General features: G+C 39.8%; 1 protein-coding gene and 1 non-coding gene across 9 annotated transcripts in view; both read left to right on the forward strand.

Annotated features, from left to right (window-relative positions):
- GTF2I (general transcription factor IIi) overlaps positions 1 to 20206 on the forward strand; it is a 108393-nt gene that overhangs the window by 48281 nt on the left and 39906 nt on the right. For 2 of the 8 annotated variants that reach the window (XM_074390267.1, XM_039460697.2), the window contains 4 exons: positions 1045 to 1122; positions 6902 to 6961; positions 9333 to 9389; positions 11281 to 11343. In XM_074390267.1, the coding sequence (XP_074246368.1) occupies positions 1045 to 1122; positions 6902 to 6961; positions 9333 to 9389; positions 11281 to 11343 (258 nt within the window). Of the gene's footprint in view, positions 1 to 1044; positions 1123 to 6901; positions 6962 to 9332; positions 9395 to 11280; positions 11344 to 20206 lie in introns of those variants that run through there. The other 6 variants (XM_074390268.1, XM_039460700.2, XM_074390269.1 and 3 more) reach the window with 6 other exon arrangements.
- LOC120360440 (small nucleolar RNA SNORA40) lies at positions 3409 to 3536 on the forward strand. The gene has a single exon (XR_005576938.1). It is a non-coding gene; the product is annotated as a small nucleolar RNA SNORA40 (small nucleolar RNA).

The raw sequence follows: 20206 nt of genomic DNA on the forward strand, positions 1-20206 counted from the left end.
AAAAAAAAAAAATTACAGACCCTTCCTAACAAAATACCCACATCAAGATATAGACCATTAACAAGACTCTGGAAAGGGCCCTCCTGCCCCTCCCTCATGACCCCCTCTCAAAGTCAACATTTTTTTTTTTTTTTTTTTTGAGACGGAGGTTCGCTCTTGTTACCCAGGCTAGAGTGCAATGGCGCAATCTCCGCTCACCGCAACCTCCGCCTCCTGGGTTCAGGTTCAGGCGATTCTCCTGCCTCAGCCTCCGGAGTAGCTGGGATTACAGGCACGCGCCACCATGCCCAGCTAATTTTTTGCACCTTTAGTAGAGACGGGGTTTCACAATGTTGACCAGGATGGTCTCGATCTCTTGACCTCGTGATCCACCCGCCTCGGCCTCCCAAAATGCTGGGATTACAGGCTTGAGCCACCGCGCCCGGCTCAAAGTCAACTTTTTAATAACATCAATGGCTTTTGCCTATTTTGACCTTCATATGAGTGAAATTACACAATGTGTACTTTATTGTATCTGTCCACAAAGATCTGCTTCTAGTCTTCTGTCCTAACTGTGGGCAAAACTTGATGCAGAGAGGTGTGCTTTGTACCCTTGTATAAATAAAAGGGATTTATTAGGAGAAAAAAAAATGTGTCTCGTTATTGAAATTGTTAAGCATTATGCTGTCTCTACTCTGGAATATCAAGTTATTAAAACTGATGTTTATAAGTGTTTTTCAGTGGTTTGTAAAAGTATTTTTAATATTAAGTGAAAAGGGAGTGTTGACTAAATTTTCTTCAATTCTACAGATAAGAATTTGCTGGAGAAAAATGAACAGCAAATAATTGCAGAATATTAATAAACGGTTAAAACTTTGGGTTGGCTAGGATTATGGGTGATCTTTACCTTCAGCTACCTAGCAGACTTTTGCATTTTCAAAAACTTAGTCTTTATTTAAAATAAATATGCATTGCTGTGTTTATGGGGAGGGCAGAGAGAATTTTCCTGTACTATCTAGCTGAAAGCTCTGACATGCAATCATGTCATTGCATTTGCTTTTATAGGCATTTCCCTGGAAATGGCAGCTGTGACGGTAAAGGAAGAATCAGAAGATCCTGATTATTATCAATATAACATTCAAGGTAATTTGAGTTAATGCAATTTTTCTTTCTAAAAATTATTCGTGGTTAAAATTAAAATTTGCCTATCAATTGCTTTAATTTCTTAAATAGCATTTTACTGATCAGTTCTTGATTGACATATCTATTTGTAATTCAATCACTGGGATAAAACATTTTTAAAATGCGGCCATAAGGCTGAGTGTGGTGGCTCACACCTGTAATCCCAGGACTTTGCAGGGCTGAGGTGGGCGAATCACCTGAGGTCAGGAGTTCAAGACCAGCCTGACCAACATGGAGAAACTCCATCTCTAAAAAAATACAAAATTAGCCGGGCGTGGTGGTGAATGCCTGTAATCCCAGCCACTTGGGAGGCTGAGGCAGGAGAATCGCCTGAACCCTGGAGTCGGAGGTTGCGGTGAACCGAGATCTCGCCATTGCACTCCAGCCTGGGTAGCAAGAGTGAAACGCCATCTCAAAAAAAAGAAAAACAATGGGGCTCTCAGATCAACTCAGACGATCCAGAGGGGATATGTAAAATAGCCATTCATGTTCTTAAAAGGAATATCGAAAGTTGTGGCACAACTTAGCATTCAATTCCAGGTTCTAGTGTTGCAAAACAAACCTATTAGGCAAATGCAGATATAGTCGCCTTAATTTTTTAAATCACGGCATGATTATAATACATGAAACACTTAAAGTATAAAATCTGGTTAGCTTTACCATGTACATAACTAATGCACCATCTTCATTGCAACCAAGTTAATGAAATATCCACATCCCTAAAAGTTTGGTATGTCCCCTTGTCCTTCCCTGCCCTGTCCAGTATTCAGGCAACATGGATCCGTTTTCTATTTTAGGGCAGTCTGCATTTTCTGTAAAGTCTTATAAATGAAATCATAAAATGCAGATTATTTTCATGGGGCAGGGAGCAGTGTGACTTCTTTGATTTCATATGATTGTTTTTTTGTTTGTTTTTTGAGATGGAGTTTTGCTCTTGTTACCCAGGCTGGAGTGCAATGGCGCGATCTTGGCTCACTGCAACCTCCGCCTCCTGGGTTCAAGCAATTCTCCTGCCTCAGCCTCCCGAGTAGCTGGGATTACAGGCGTGTGCCACCGTGCCCACCTAATTTTTGTATTTTCAGTAGAGACGGGGTTTCATCATGTTGACCAGAATGGTCTCGATCTCTTGACCTCATGATCCACCCGCCTCGGCCTCCCAAAGTGCTGGGATTACAGGCATGAGCCACTGCACCCGGCCTCACATGATTGTTTTGAAGTTCATCCACAGCGTTGCATGTCGTTGTAGATTTCATCTGATTGTTGATTTGTATTGTATTGTATGCCTGGGTTAAACTGTTCATTGCTTGTCTGTTGATAGTCCTTTGGGTTCTTCCAGTTTGGGCCCATTACAAATACAGGTACTATGAACATTTGTGTACAAGCTTTTGTGTGGACATCGCCTTCATTACCCTCTCTCTCTCTCTCTCTCTCTCTCTCTTTTTTTTTTTTTTTGAGACAGAGTCTCACTCTGTTGCCCAGGCTGAAGTGCAGTGGCATGACCTTGGATCACTGCAGTCTCCACCTCTCAGGTTCCAGTGATTCTCTTGCCTCAGCCTCCCGAGTAGCTAGGATTATAGGTGTGTGATGACACACCCGGCTAGTTTTTGTATTTTTAGTAGAGACAGGATTTCACCCTGTTGGCCAGGCTGGTCTCCAGCTCCTGACCTCAGGTGATCCACCCTCCTCGGCCTCCCAAAGTGCTGGGATTACAGGTGCTAACATGCTTTTTTAAAATGAAGTATTTAAAACCTAAAAGCATAGTATCAGTCTGCCCAGGTTTAGTGAACCTTAGTATTCATCTCTTCTCTCCTCCCTCCAAGAAATAACACGTAACTATCCCACTGAAGCCCTTCTTTGGGCTCTCCCAAATTCCCACTTCTCTTTCTGTTGTTCATAAGTTAATCGTGATCTTTAAAATTGAGAATTCTTGGGGCCGGGTGCGGTGGCTTACGCCTGTAATCCCAGCACTTTGGGAGGCTGAGGCAGGTGGATCACGAGGTCAGGAGATCGAGACCATCCTGGTCAACATGGTGAAACCCCGTCTCTGCTAAAAATACAAAAAATTAGCTGGGCGTGGTGGCGCGTGCCTGTAATCCCAGCTACTCGGGAGGCTGAGGCAGGAGAATTGCCTGAACCCAGGAGGCGGAGGTTGCGGTGAGCCGAGATCGCGCCATTGCACTCCAGCCTGGGTAACAAGAGCGAAACTTCATCTCAAAAAATAAAAATAAAAAAATTGAGAATTCTCACTGCACTTATGTATGTTTTTGTTTAACTTGTAGACAGAGACTTACGGATAGGTGCAAAAAATAAATCCTCTTTTGCAACCCAGAACTCATTGTTCAGTATGAGTTTTGATACATATTAAAAGGGATATTATGATACCTGAGACAGTTAATTGATGGCAGTATGATAGCCATAAAGGCTTGAGAACACGATGTCTGGAGTTAAAGGTATCGGCATATTCCACACATCTGTACTGTTCTTGAGTGTGATCACTTAGGAATATGACTTGAACTCATTCATGTTAAGAGAGGGTGTCAAATTGAGAACCAGGCCATCTACCGCTACAGTATGAAGGACCCTAAAGTAAATTGGCTGAAGAAATTAGATCCCAAAGATTCCTGGTGAATTTTGAAGTCTTTATCAGTATATCCATATTAAAAGGAGATGACAGAAGCAAAAATAAAAGAATTATGAGCTGATAGGACAACTGGATTAAAATAAGCATCAGTTTCATTTTTAATAACTTGAAGAGAAATCTTTTTACTCCAGCTCTTAGAGGATCTGAAGTGACCTTGATGGACGGTGGGAGAAAACACGACATGGAGTTCCTTGAATAAAAATTTATTGACTTAGACAAAAAATAAGATTGAGAATTCTCCTTCCTGATGGTGGTGGTGTGTTTTACGACATAAATATTCTCCCAGGACTGAGTGTGTGTGTGTGTGTGTGTGTGTGTGTGTGTGTGTGTGTGTGTGATGCCCATGCACATAGTTGTATATATGCTGTTTCCTGAGCTAAGTCTACACAGTGGTAACACTGTATATGTTTTTGACTTTGTCACTCGATTTAGGTTTTCAAGAGATACCTATTTTGTCACAAGTAGATTTACTAATATCATCATGGTAGTTACACTGTGTGATTATAATATAGTTCATTAATAATATCATCATGAGCCGGGTGCAGTCGCTCACGCCTGTCATCCCAGCACTTTGAGGCCAAGGCAGGTGGATCACCTGAGGTCAGGAGTTTGAGACCAGCCTGGCCAACATGTTGAAACCCCATCTCTACTAAAAATACAAAAATTAGCCGGGCGTGGTGGCGGGTGCCTGTAATCTCAGCTACTCACGAGGCTGAGGCAGGAGAATCGCTTGACCCTGGGAGGCGAAGGTAGCAATAAGCTGAGATCACTACCACTGCACTCCAGTGTGGGGGCAAGAGCGAGGCTTGTGTCAAAAAAATAAAAAATGGTAGTTACACTGTGTGATTATAATACAGTTCATTTTTTATTCTTCCTTAAAAGGATGTTTATGTTTCTTCTAAAAATCTTTTATATTTCTCTGTGCTCCTCGCTCGTGTAAAATAGTGGTATTCAATTGTGAGTGTCGGGAATGTGTTGGTTTTCTCAATGAGTGGTAGGCACCTCTAGCATTTGAAAGGTCAAGGTTAAATATGCTACCTGTTTTAGGGTGAATAAAATTCAATTATGTGACATTAAAATAATTTGAGGGCCGGGCGCGGTGGCTCAAGCCTGTAATCCCAGCACTTTGGGAGGCCAAGGCGGGTGGATCACGAGGTCGAGAGATCGAGACCATCCTGGTCAACATGGTGAAACCCCGTCTCTACTAAAAATACAAAACATTAGCTGGGCATGGTGGCGCGTGCCTGTAATCCCAGCTACTCAGGAGGCTGAGGCAGGAGAATTGCTTGAACCCAGGAGGCAGAGGTTGCGGTGAGCCAAGATTGTGCCATTGCACTCCAGCCTGGGTAACAAGAGCGAAACTCCGTCTCAAAAAAAAAAAAATAATAATAATTTGGAAGTATAGTGATACATGAAGGTATATTGAGTAAACACCAACTGAAAAAATGTAGTTTAGCAATATTGGAGGCCAAAACAGTAGTAGCAGGGGTAGAATAAGACTGTCATAGTTAAAGGAATCAGTCACTAAGTTGATATAACAACCATTAGTTTGTATGTGCCTAACAATGTGTCCTCAAAAGTAAAAGTATGTACAAATTCTGATGAATGTATAAGTCTATAGATACGTACAGTCATGTGGGAGATTTTAACCAATGATATGTCTAGCTGATGAATACTTTTATAATATTTATATGTTAAATAGAATATTTTAACTACAGTTAACATTTAACTCTAGAAAACTGTATACCCAGGAAATAAGTTTATTTACAGAGCATGAATTATTTACAAAAATTGACTGTATACTTGCTCACAGGTTGTCTTAATAAATTCTCCAAACATACTGAAATTAAATTATTAATAGAAAATGTATATAATGGGAATCCTAGGAAGCATGCTTGTAATTGACTTAATGAGCGTCTCATTAAAAATATTGAGACTAGAATACTGAGAATGCCACATAGTTAAACTTGTGAAGAGCAGCTAAAGCAGTACTTAGAAGTCAATTAGTAGCCTTAACTAACATTGCATTTTTAAATCCTGTAAACAGCACGTCTTCCTTGACATGAATTCTGTATGTTTTATGCAGAGTCAGAAGACTAGGAAGCAATGGATCTAGCATTTGAATTTAGGAGTCTTCCTTCAAAGACCTGCTCTTCTTTGAGATTCCAAATAGAAACTATTTCCTTATTTCTCATGCAGTTGGGTTTTTTTTTTTTTTTCCTCTGATATGTCCTTTGCCTGTAATGTGTAGTTTGGTGCGTCTTTGTGAAATTTCTTATGTTGTAGTGAATGAAGCCTTTCAAATGACTTAGGATGTTTTCCCAGTTCTCTCCAGAGATAGTTAACTGATCAGTGGTCATATTAATACCAAAATGTGTTATATGTTAAATAGCCATTGAAAACACAATGCTTTGTTTTCTATTTAAAAACGATTATGACTTTAATCATGAAAAAGTTTCATGATAACATGAAAATGTGTTGTCAAAATATAGCAGTTTGTGAAGTTGAATTTAAGTCAGAGTACTTTCTGTATTTTGGAAAGAACCCTATTAGAAAAAGTGCCATGGTGCTGGGGAAAGGGAGAATGAATTAATAGCTTTTAGTTTGAGATTCAAGGATATAGTTTACATTATTTTAGAGAGTCTAAGGAAGGTATATAACATTTGGTTCTGCGTTTTTCTTCAGTATGACAAAAGAGTAAGCAAATATTTGCCAAAGAAGAAACAGATACACCTGTAAGATAAACCTGCATTTGTAATCTCTATGAAGTAAAAATTATAGTTTGCTGTTATGAACATTGTACTGTTTTAAAAAACCCACATCTTCCATTTTAGACATACCATTGCCATTCAATCCATATGTCCAGTCATCTTCAAAATTTCTTTTGACTGTTTCTATATGAATTTACCTGATTATATTTTTCCATTCACTAAGACCATAAATTGACATTGCTCATTTTGTCAGTCTTTTTTTTTTAAATTTTTTCTTTTTTATTTATAAAAAGGCCATCCCATGTATCTCACCAAAATTCGTTCACTAAAGTCACCCCACATTTTTGGGGGGGGATTACTTTTGAAGTATTATCTTTGTATCCCAAAGCAGGCCCTTCTGAAACCGATGATGTTGATGAAAAACACCCTGTATCGAAGCCTTTGCAAGGTAGACTCTTTTCACTTCCATTTTCCCACATACTGTTCATATTGAATGTTGCCTTATTTTGCACAGACTGTGTTTTAATATTTATTAAGTATAGTATTACTTTTCTAAATGGAAAAGGAAAAAAATGTATTGGCCTTTTTTTAACATATAAATGAACTTCACAAGCAACAATTTTTCAAAATCAATTTTCCCTTTTGTGAATCTAGTAATGAATCTCGAAATGGGTACATGACACACTTTCCTAATGAAGGTAAAGTACACATTTATACCTTATCTCAGAATGGTCAGAGGTCAGGTTACTATTATACAATAGTATAGTAATGCGAATATTGATAAGGTCATGTTGATACTTGATAGTATTTAGAACGATTCTGAAATAGCGCTTGTTAATCTGTAAGTTTCGAATTGATTACCTCTTTTGGAATTTTTTGTAGTGTTCCCAAACTTGATATTCATAGACTATTAGTAGTGGATGTTATTTCTATCTATTCTGGCTTTGAGCACGTAAGATGTCTTTTCTTTAGGTTTAGCATATAATGTAAATGTGATTGTTTATTTCAGATTTTAAAAGCCATACAGAATTATTGCTTACATGAAGTACCATCTTAACTGTGATTCTTTGCTGAAATTCTGCTTTTTAACTACCGGCCTTGTCATTTCGTGCTCATTCCTTAGCTTTTGGGCTAGGCACTTTCAGGCTGCTCGGTGCCAGGGGGCTGTCTGATTCACTCTCATTCCTTTGACCTGACATCTCTTTATTCTTTGATTTTATACTCAAAGACTTTTTTTTTTTTTTTTTTTTTTTTGAGATGGAGTTTCGCTCTTGTTACCCAGGCGGGAGTGCAATGGCGCGATCTTGGCTCACTGCAGCCTCCGCCTCCTGGGTTCAAGCAATTCTCCTGCCTCAGCCTCCTGAGTAGCTGGGATTACAGGCACGAGCCACCACACCCAGCTAATTTTTTGTATTTTTGGTAGAGACGGGGTTTCACCATGTTGACCATGATGGTCTCGATCTCTCGACCTCGTGATCCACCCGCCTCGGCCTCCCAAAGTGCTGGGATTACAGGCTTGAGCCACCGTGCCTGGCCTACTCAAAGAATTTATTGCTCCATAAATTCAAGGATTAAGATTTAAAAAAGAGAAAGGAAGTGTATGGAGAAAGCATATTTTAAAAATGAATTAAGGATTGACTCATGGGTATAGGTTTACAGATTCACTTAGAGTTTTGAGTTCAGGTGAGTTTCCACAATATGAAGTGGAAATGAATCCCCAGATAATTGTGACATAATAAAAGCTAGCTACTGAGAACCGAAAAGATGTGACCTCAGTATGGTACTTTGAATTCAAGGATATCAGCCACCGAAGGACAGTTTTTCAGACTGTAAGCCTTGCTCTTGAAAATACAAGATAAAATATATTTATAACTTAGATCTTACTTTTAGTATAGTTTCTGAATTTCGTTATCAACAGATAAGACAAAATAAATGAGCATCTGCTTCCTTTTCCCCCAAGCGATGTATTCTTATCGATAGGTAATATGTTTTTATTTATACTTAAAGGCAGCGTTTGCCCAGTTTTTCCATGTTAGTAGCTCAGATCTCTGAGGACAGTGGATGCAAATTAGGGGGCAGCTTGGATTCTTAATCCTGAGTGGCTCTCTGATGTCTTAGAGTCTTTCTTCCCTATTTGTGGGTAAAACTTCTGCTCTAGTGGGATGAGCCTGTTTACCCTGTGACTGCCTAACTGATCGTTGCTTTATGTTCCAGTTTTTAGAAGCAGGCAGATTATATTACCTGACTTAAAATGCTTTTGAGACTAAAGGTAGTATCTTAAATTTTAACTTACGAGTTTCCTTTAAGTACAACTTTGATGAAATTATGGGGATTGAGTTTCTATGGCTTTCACCATACTGAAAATGGAAAGCAGGAAATGTTTCACAGCAAACCCTGAACTTATTTATAGAGAGTTAAGTGTCTGAGCATGGCAAGCATTCACTCTGATCTGTGTGTGTGTGTGTGTGTGTGTGTGTCATTGACAGCTGAGCATGGAACTTGAAGCGCAATTGTGCTTCCTCAGATTCCAGTATCCAGTGATGTTATCATGTAGTTACAGTAACTAATATTAAATCTCCAAAACTACTTAGGTCTGCTTTGTATTTGTATTTTAAAATAATTTTTTTAGCTTCCAAATAGAAGCGTTGTGTTCTTTCCTGAATTAGAAAACATTGTTTGAATGAACTGCTAAAGAGTTAGACAGTCGTTTTGCAGATGTGTATTATGTCCTGTGTTATTTGCATTGTTACCTAGATTCTCTTTCATCTCTCCGTGCCAGTTTTTATTGGTTTATTATATGTTGTTTATTTTCTTTTTAGGAAGTCATCATTCTTCAGAGGGCAACGAAGGCACAGAAATGGAAGTACCAGCAGAAGGTTAGGAGAAAAAGATTGCGTATTTTACAGTATTTGTTGGATGTTAATTTTATAGATTCTGGTATCCTTAAAACACCTCCTTTGGAAATCAAAGGTGATTCCTTTGGTCTTCCTTCCTGGCCAACAGGTTATTTTTTTTTTTTTAAGTTCTAAGATGTAATATGCCTCTTTGACCGTACTGATTAATAAAGCCTATGGGAATGAAAACTCAGTGGTAAGTAACACTCTTCATGATGCAAAATGCTACTTTTTTTTTTTTTGGTCCTGGTTTTCTTGTGCCATATTAAAGATGTTTTAAGGAAGAATAGCTTCAGTGTTTCAGAATGAAAATGACTAGCTCCATTCGTATTTTATTTTCAAATGTACTTTTTAATGCTTCTAGTCTTTTAGTCAAGTAAGAACATGGTCTACATAAAAGGTATGAAGGAGAGATTTTCTCCCTTTATTTTATACCTGTAACTACTCCATAAACTACTGTGTCCGTTTACCAGCTAGCTCTACAGCTTTGGTTTTAGGACAGAACACCTGACTGAGGTACAGATCTTTTCGTTTAGAATCCTGAGTTAAACTGTTAGCATGCAGGGTGGCTTCCGGCTTGTAAGTGGTTTGAATGGTTCCACACACATTTTTGTAGATTTCTCCCAAGGAAAATGACTGGTAAGATAACTGGATCTTATTTTAGAATGATTTCTCTCATCAGTTGGTCACGTGATACCTTATTTTTCTAGAATGAAAACGAGTCTGTTCTGTAACTGGTTATGTTCCATTGTATTTACATTTTTATTTTAATTTAAAAAAATCATTTGTTCGACCTTTTTCCTTCTTTGAGCGAAAGGCAATCTTAAGGTCCCTGAATATAGACTGGTTTCTCCAAATTCAGTGATATATAAGGTTTCTCCCTGGAATACATTTCTTGCGGAAATACTGGTATGCTCATTTTAAACAATCGGTTACATTTTCCTGTCAGCCCTTTTTATAGATTGTGTGGGTGAATGTTGTATGCTTTCCTGTGTGGAGGTGGGTATTTTCTCTGAGACAGAGTTTTCAGCATTGAATAAGCGGGATTTAGAACAACAAAAGCTAGGTAACAGCACACGTGCAGCCCGAGGGTTCATCGCAGGTACTGCACCCTGAAGACTCCATTTTTAGGACCTTTTAACTGTCCTATTCCAGTGTTAACAAAGTCAAATCGAGTCTGGGTTCTGGCCTTTATTCCTTCACTAACAAGTAAACATACTCTTTGGCAAATCAATTAATCTCTCAACCTTTGCACAATGAAAGAGAACTAATGAAAATACTCTCTAGCTAAGCTTCTAGCACTAACATTCTGATGTACGTTTGTCTTGAGTAGGAACAAATCTGAACGAACTTTGTAAATTTTTGAAATACGTTGCATTCAAATCTAGAGGATATAGTCCTGTATATACTTGTGACACTCGGTCTGTTGATACGAAGGTCTCCATAGCAAAGCCTGGGTTGTGGTTTTATTGAACAGTAGAAACCACTGCTCACATTTCTGAAAGGAGGGGAGAAATCCTAACCACAGTAGAAAGCATTCGTTTCTGTCTGAGCATCTGGTAGCTGTGGCAGGAGATTTATTGTGAATTTGTCATATCCTCATTCCTCCAAGGCCATGGGATTTTTTGAGTCAATTTCTGCAGGTAACATGTTATTATCTAAATTTTTTCCAGAGTTTTTCTAATTTTTGTTTTCTTTTATCCCTATTGATAATGAAAAGAGTCAACTTTTAATTTCATAAATATGAAATGAATTAAAATGCCAGTGACTTTTTATAGTAGGCTGCTTTTGGAGTATCAAATCAGTAAAATGTTGGAACATATGGAAAAATGCTTAATAATGAATGTCATTTTAGAATTTTATTTTTTTCAAGATTCTACTCAACATGTCCCTTCAGAAACAAGTGAGGACCCTGAAGTTGAGGTGACTATTGAAGGTTAGTTATCTAAAAGCCTTGATTCCAAAGTTTCCTTCTGGTCATAAAAATATTTGTCACATTCACATTGCTGAATATGCATTTCATTCATTTTGAAAGGATACTTGGGGGATGAATACATGTGTTTGTGTGACCAAAGCAGCCCACTCCCCAGCAGTGCACCCCAGTGCTTTGGGAGTTTTAGATGGCAGAATGAAGCTGTGAGGATTAGCACTGGCCCCCACGTGGCCCAGGCTATCCTTGCTATCAGTGGGAATTGAAAAGAAAATAAGAAAATTATGACCAGACTTGATACACACAAAAACAGATTCTATAATCTTGGGTTGTGATAGAAGAAGATTTATCTGGAGCTGGAATCCCTCATTTCTAATTAAGTAAAGTGGAGGAAAAAGTGTTGCTAGTAAGTAAGTTTTAAAGCTCCCTGCTATTTGCAAATTCTACTTAGAGGCTGATACACAATTTATCTTTCAAAACTGTTTTGAAGCAATAGCTACACATATATTCTGCAGTACTCTCTATAGCTAAAATTGCTTCAAACCTAGTTTTTTTTTTTCTCCAAAGATAAGCATGAACTCAGCTGAGCCAGTTTATCCTGAATTACTTAAAAATTCAGCTAATAGAATTATTACCGATCACTTCATAATAATAATTATTAAGGCTGGGTGTGGTGGCTCACGCCTGTAATCCCAGCACTTTGGGAGGCCGAGGCGGGTGGCTCCCGAGGTCAGGAGTTTGAGACCAGGTTGGCCAACATGGTAAAACCTCGTCTCTGCTAAAAAAGTTACAAAAATTAGCCAGGCATGGTGGCGGGTCCCTGTGATCTCAGCTACTTGGGAAGCTGAGGCAGGAGAATTGCTTGAACCCAGGAGGCGGAGGTTGCGGTGAGCTGAGATCGTACCATTGCACTCCAGCCTGGGCGACAAGAGCAAGACTCCATCTCAAAAAATAATAATAATAATAATTGAGTATTGTGTTTTTCCTTTCAAATTAATGTCTCACGGCCGGGCACGGTGGCTCACACCTGTAATCCCAGCACTTTGGGAGGCCGAGGTGGGTGGATTACCTGAGGTCAGGAGTTCAAAACCAGCCTGACAAACATGGTGAAACCCCATCTCTACTAAAAATACAGAATTAGCCGAGTGCGGTAGTGCATGCCTGTAGTCCCAGCTACTCTGGAGGCAGAGGCAGGAGAATCGCTTGAACCCTGGAGGCGGAGGTGGCGGTGAGCTGAGACATGCCATTGCACTCCAGCCTGGGCGACAAGTGCAAAACTTCATCTAAAAAAAAATTAAAAATAAATAAAAATTAATGTCTCCCAATACTTCTGTAAGTTTTTTCCCTTCAAAGTCCTTCTTTCTTACGGGAAAATGTCAAAACAGTAGAGTAAATTTGCTCACAATGGAAAGTTTTCCTCACCCTCACTCTGCTCCCAGGTCCCAGTACTGAGGGATATATGTCAGCTTATTATGTCTACTTCGAGAAAGAATTTCATGTCTATATCTTGATTTTTGCAAAAATGCACAGATGCTTTCAGCATGCATTTATAATGCAGATTTAAAAATACCGCATATTCCATAGGCTTCCCCTCCCGTAACCACACATCTTGGTACTTCATTAGCTTTTTTCTAGCTGCTACGTAACCTTTCTTGGTCTGCTGTCTGTCTCTTTCTCTTAATAACCTGTTGCCTACCGATGTCACTTGGTTATTTATAGTGTTGGACTGCTTCAAACTACTCAACCTGTCTGTGTCTTCATTGCTTCTAAAATATGTTGATTAGTAGCTTCCACCTAATAAAATAAATCTTTTCATGCTTCACATGTTAATATACAGATTTCTTTTTTCATTCATTTAATTTTTCTAATCTAAAACATTTTGAATTGTTTATAGTCTAGCATTAAGTAGTTGAAATTTAATTTCTTTTTTGTTAGAAATCTCATTCACAGGAAAAAATGGAAGAACATACCAATATTATAAATATTCACCTGTGTCCTTTCTATGGAGATATTAATAGGAGGTTATTCAAATTATAAAAATAAAACTTTTAGGTAGGACTAATAACCATATTGATCTGTCAGATCTTGACGCAGATAGAGGCTATATTAAAATGGTTTAGAATGTAAATATTTGCTTTTATAGTATAAGACCTTTAAAGAGAGGTGAACAGACATCAAGAAATACATGGCTAATGAACCTGAAGCATATGACAGTCTTTTGAACTTGAACTGTTTTGGATGGAGTAATAAATCTCATTTCTTTTCAACTAAGATATTGTGCCATAAGCCTGATTGAACATTCACATTTATGATTAAGTAGCAGCATTTTGCTGTGTAGACTTCTTTCTTTTCAGAAGACCAGTAAAATACCGGTCTAAGTATAGTAATTCTTTTAAAAGGTAGCATTTTCTGTGTTTTTATGTGCGTACACACATACACATTTTATGTATGTATATGTAAAAGATACATATATTCTATAGAAATTATATCAACCATCAAATTCCTAATTTTTTAAGGCAGATAAAAATTGTCTCAATATGAACAAGGAGGGTCAAGTAAGAAATTACGTGCACACTTCTGGTTAATAATGTATATCGTGGCCGGGTGTGGTTGCTCACGCCTGTTAATCCCAGCACTTTGGGAGGCTGAGGCAGGCAGATCACCTGAGGTCAGGCGTTTGAGACCAGCTTGGCCAACATAGTGAAATCCCTTCTCTACTAAAAACAGAAAAAATTATTCAGGCGTGGAAGTGGGCACCTGTAATCCCAGCTACTCAGGAGGCTGAGGCAGGAGAACAACTTGAATCTGGGAGGTGGAGGTTGCAGTGAGCCGAGATCGCACCACTGCACTCCAGCCCGGCAACTGTATGAGACTCTGTCTCAAAAATAATAATAATAATAATAATAATGTGTGATTTCTGGAAAGAGTACTTCCATATGGTAGGAGCTCTTTAAATGTCCATAGTTAGAAAATCAAATTTTGGAATATCTTCATAACAGAAAAGTATATAGCCATTGAAATCCTGATAATGTTTTCTTAATCTGAGGAAAGATCTCAAATATAAAATGTTCAGTGAAAAAAAAAAATCCTGCCTTGAGAACAAGGCAGCTTTAAAAGCAGAAGCGTATCTGGAGAATAATCTTAGTGTTGTTTAGGAAAATACTTGTGCTTGGTAAGAAGATGGACGGAAAGACACGGAGATATTCCTGCTTGCCTGGAGACGACTTAATTTCCTCATTTCACCTCTTTTCACATTTCCCAAATCATTGATAGAAGAGGAAAAAAAAAGAACTTTCTCATCAAATAAGCCTGTCCGATTTTCCACGGTGTTTTCACCTCGGTGTCTTCATTTGCAATTATGTGGAGTTCTGAAGAGGCTAATTTGACTCTGATGCGGACGTATTCATGGATGCAGGGCCATTACTTCCCCACCGCTGGTGTGCTCTGAGCTCTGTGCTTCCATTTTGCCATTTTATGTGTACTTACAGTCAGTGGTAAACATCTAAAACAACGTGACTTAGGTTTGGGGAAATTGGCCTTGGGATAATAGGATCGCAAGCCTCTGTTTTCGTAAACACCATGACAGCATTTCTGGGTTAAGGGGAAATTTCTGCCTGGTATGTTATCTCTTCACGTGTGCAGAGATTGTTTCAGGTCTGGCAGTCACGGAGTGCTAAGAACGGTGTCAAAGAGGTTTCTTTCGTGCGTAGTTCTCTCTTAGGGCCTAGTTTCCCAAACCTGAGTCACTTACCTCTGCTCCTTCTACTGTGGCCCTAACTCTCTGTTCATTACTTAACCTGAGTTTTTTTTCCTCCCTGACATTGATTTTAAGTCAATTCATTTTGTGATGAATTTTACGTCTTCCTAATTCAAACTCTTTGACTTCTTTTTCTTTCTCATATTCTGAAAGGGGTATGTAAATAATTTCAAATGTAATTGACTCACGTGAGCACACGTGACGCGCGTACTGCAGCTGGCAACTAACTGTAGGTTTTCCAGAATCGCTGCAACTGAGGAGGTTGGTGTTGGAAAACTTGGTGTCTTCTATTTTTATAGCTGCAAATCAGACACTTAATACCCAATTATATATGTAAAAATAGGCATCTCAGAGGAATTATGTATTACGATTTGAATAATTTTTTTTAGGGTTTCAATATTTTAGTAGGGGTTATGAGGGACAGTTGAATTCCCTACCATCCCTCTTTTGTGGAATTGGTGTTTGAGATACTGGCAGATACCTGGCTGCTGCATATAATTAGGGACTATACTATTCATAGGTTCATTTAATCCCTCCACAAATACTGAGCACATTGTATGTACCAGGTGCTAAGAATTTTTTTTTGGAGACAGAGTCTTGCTCTGTTGCCCAGGCCGGAGTGCAGTGGCACATCTCGGCTCACTGCAACCTCTGCCTCCTGGGTTCAAGTGATTCTCCTACCTCAGCCTCCCAAGTAGCTGGGATTACAGGCACACACCACCATACCCAGATGATTTTGTATTTTTAGTAGAGGCGGGGTTTCACCATGTTGACCAGGCTGGTCTCGAGCTCCTGACCTCAGGTGATCCGCCCACCTCAGCCTCCCAAAGTGCTGGGATGACAAGCGTGAGCCACCGTGCCCAGCCGTGGTGCTAAGAATTTAGTAGTGAATAATTTTCGTAGCAAATCCTGAGGAGTGTTAGGAAAATAGGAGTGATACTTTGTGTCCTTCACTTCTAGGAAATGTGACTATGCTGAGAAAAGGGGAATAAAAGAGAGAAGACTTGGAGCAGTGAATATCTTTGACAGAAAACTAGCTTGGGAGCCTCTCGGGATTACCTAGGGTACAGAGAAGGGTGCTTTACAGCAGGTTGGTGGCAGGGGAGATGAGAGCTGGTTGATTCTGGGGAGATTTTGAAGACAAAGCCACCGAGTTTTGCTGTTTGTTGTTCAATTCTTGTGGTTTTCTTACTGTCCCTGCAGCACTCGTAGAATTGACATGATTGAGTAGGTTCACACTGGCACATCTTTCTGTTGTTGTTGCCAAATCGTCATTTAATGAATATTCAATTGTTTAGGTAAAGAGTTTTAGAGGAGCTATAAATTGTGTCCATGGGTGAATGAATCCATTTATTTGAAACGTGTAGGGTGATTAATGAGTTTTGAAGGAGATAGAGTACCTGGCTTTGATTGTTTTTTTAACTTTGAATAGCTGTCGATTGTATGGTAACATAATACCAATCTGATTATGTTGAAAATAAGAGGATCAGAAACTACTGTTACATAGTCTTATTTATTGATTCACTGGCTAGAATGCGGTGATAAACAGCTTTAGCTCTGAAGCCTGGATTCGTTGTAGGCATATTCGTTAATATGTTGCAAAAAGGAAGCTGGGGTTTTAAATACAAATGTCGGGCTGGGGATGGCATTGCTGACTTGGAGGTATTGGCGGAGTGCTTCTGTTTGTTTTTTAGACTTTTTTTCTTCTTGTTTTGACAGTGCTTTTGTTAGTGTGGGTAGCGTAACTATTGTAAATTAGTAATCAGCATTTTTTTTCATATGAAAATATCTTAAAAGGGGCCAGGCATGGTGGTTTATGCCTGTAATCCCAGCACTTTGGAAGGCCCAGGCAGGCAGATCACCTGAGGTCAGGAGTTGGGAGACCAGCCTGGCCAGTATGGTGAACCACCTTTCTACTAAAAATACAAACATTAGCCGGGCGAGATGGCAGGCACCTGTAATCCCAGCTACTTGGGAGGTTGAGGCAGGAGAATCGCTTGAACCTGGGAGGTGGAGGATGCAGTGAGCCGAGATCTCGCCACTGCACTCCAGCCTGGGCAGCAGAGTGAGACTCTTAAAAACAATTTTTTTTTTTCTTAAAATGTATTTTAAAAGCTTTACATTTTGATTATAGAAACACTTGCCTTTGGGCTTGAATTTGAAGCACGCTGAAACGTGTCTCGTTACACAAACATGGTTGTTTACAATGTGGAAACCGCAGAATAATGGGTGCTGCAGTGCCCGGTGCGTGAGGGCATGCCCTAGAGCTTTAGTTGGTGTTTTATACTTCAGAGAAAAAAGTAATTTTGATCCTTTGTGGAAAGGATTTTAGGTCAGGAAACCCATTTTTTTTTTTCGTACTTTGTCAAAACCAATTAATGGTGACAGAGTTAATTGGAGAAAAATGGAGGATGTGGTGAAGTTTATAGCTATTCTGATGCCTGAATGCCACGTTCCATATGACTTAAAACACCCAAAGATTAATCAGTTTATAAACAGGATTTTAAAAATAGAAGATGTGCCGGGCGCGGTGGCTCACGCCTGTAGTCCCAGCACTTTGGGAGGCCGAGGTGGGTGGATCACGAGGTCAAGAGATCGAGACCATCCTGGCCAGCATGATGAAACCCCGTCTTTACTAAAAATACAAAAAATTAGCCGGGCGTCGTGGCACGTGCCTGTGGTCCCAGCTACTCGGGAGGCTGAGGCAGAAGAATGGCTTGAACCCAGGAGGCGGAGGTTGCAGTGAGCCGAGATTGCACCACTGCACTCCAGCCTGGTGACAGAGCAAGACTCCGTCTCTAAATAAATAAATAAATAAAAGATGTGGTGTGATATTTTATCAAAAATAACTATGTTCAGCTGGGTGCAGTGGCGCACACTTGTAATCACAGCACTTTGGGAGGCCAAGGCAGGAGGCTTTCTTGAAGCCAGGAGTTCACTACCAGTGTGGGCAACATAGGGATACTTCCATCTCTACAAAAATTAAAAAATTAGCTGGATGTGGTGGTGCCCGCCTATAGTCCCAGCCGTTGGGGAGGCTGAGGTGAGAAGATCACTTGGGCCTGGGAAGTCGAGGCTGCAGTGAATGGCGCTACTGCATTTCAGTGTGGGCAACGGAGTAAGAGCCGGTCTCAAAATAACTGGCCGGCCGCGGTGGCTCGCGACTGTAATCCCAGCACTTTGGGAGGCCAAGGCAGGAGGATCACGAGGTCAGGAGATTGAGACCATCCTCGCCAACATGGTGAAACTCCATCTCTATTAGTAAAAAGTACAAAAATGAGCCAGGCGTGGTGGTGCGCGCCTGTAGTCCCAGCTACTTGGGAGGCTGAGGCAGGAGAATTGCTTGAACCCAGGAGGCAGAGGTTGCAGTGAGCCAAGATTGCACCATTGCACTCCAGCCTGGTGCCTGGCGACAGAGCAAGACTGTCTCAAAAACACACACACACACACACACACACACACACACACACACACACATTCAGCTCTGTATTTGTTCACATTTAATAGATTGAACTTCGTTATTTGCCAGTGAAGAGGAAAATGTGATCTCACTTGTATTTTCAAAATTTTGCAATCTTTGTCACATTAAAAAAGCCCTCTAGTAGATTTGCCTTTTTCTCTTTACTTTTTTTGTTTATGGTTGGGTAGATTGCCTTCACAAAACATGATTATACGATTAAATCTTTTGTGTTCTAAAATGTTTGCGTGACTGAAAAAGTGAGGTCTCGACAGTAAAGAAAACCTGTCTTCCCCTCCGCGTGGCCTCAGTTGTGAGGAGTTTGGATTTGGACTGGGATTCATGGGACAGAGAGCCACTGATCTCGGTTCCATCCAGATCTATTTCCCTTCCCCGTCATTCTACTCTAGCAACTTTCATTTTATGGCATTCAGTGAAGGGTCAGTTTAAATGATGATCTATCAGGATACTTAGGAAACATTAACCTATAGGGGAAATACTTTTACTTTAGAAGTTACTGCTTAATGTTTGTAAAGAGATAGTAATATTAAGCCTTTATAATGCTTTGACAGTATTCACAGGTGAAATGAGTGTATTTTGTTTTAACCTTTGGAAGCCAGCATAAAAATACTCTTAGGGTTTCTAAACCCTGTCTGAGAGTTGGAAAATAGGGTTTTTTTAAAGTACATTTTCAGAATTGAGGTTTAAACTTACATACTTCTGTTTCCAGATTGTTTCTACTTAGGTTGGAACCTTAATCTATTTATAGGGTCTGTTGACTATTTTTAATCCTTGTAGTAATACAAACCCAGATGACAGTCGAGTTTTATTTCTCAGAGAGTTTGTCATTTTTAAGTTGTTTTCTGGCCTGGTACAGTGGTTCATGCCTATAATCTCAGCACTTTGGGAGGTTGAGACAGAAGGATCACTTGAGACCAGGCGTTTGAGACCAGCCTGGGCAACGTAGTGAGACTCTGTCTCTACAAAAAAGGTAAAAAAAAAAAAAAAAGTACCCAGGTGTAGGGGTGCCTGCGTATAGTCCCAGCTATTTGGGAGGCTGAGGCAGGAGGATCAGTTGAGGCCAGGAGCTTGAGGCTGCAGTGAGCTATGATCATGCCACTGTCCTCCAGCCTGGGCAATAGAATGAGACCCTGCCGATGGATGGATGAATGGATGGATGGATGGATGAATGGATGGATGGGTGGGTGGGTGGATGGATGGATGGGTGGATGGATAGTTTTCTATCAGAAATCTTTTCCCTAGATTTGAACAGCTTTTTCTGAAGTAGCATTCAACACATCAGCATTTTATAGTCATTAGTTGTTACTGTGATTATGGCTTTCTGAAATAGTATCCTTTACAAAAGCAGTTTTGTCTTTCTAAGCACGTAGATAGGTCCTCAAGTGAATCTGTCTGATGTTGGTGACCTCGGTACCATTTTCCCCAGTTGATTGGAACAGTCAGTCAGTAATTTCAGGTCACTGCTGGCCTTAGAGGAAGAGCCCAAAGGCAGCAAGCAGGGGCGCTGGTGTCCAGTCGCCTTCTAGAAGCATTTTCACCTTCCCTGAAGGTTTTCCTTGAGGAACATAGAAGTTATCTGTAGGCATGACCCAGTGCTGCCCGGGGCAACATTGTGTATTAGGCCAAATTTGCCT

Source organism: Saimiri boliviensis, chromosome 20, assembly GCF_048565385.1.
Source record: "Saimiri boliviensis isolate mSaiBol1 chromosome 20, mSaiBol1.pri, whole genome shotgun sequence".
Lineage (NCBI taxonomy): Eukaryota > Metazoa > Chordata > Mammalia > Primates > Cebidae > Saimiri > Saimiri boliviensis.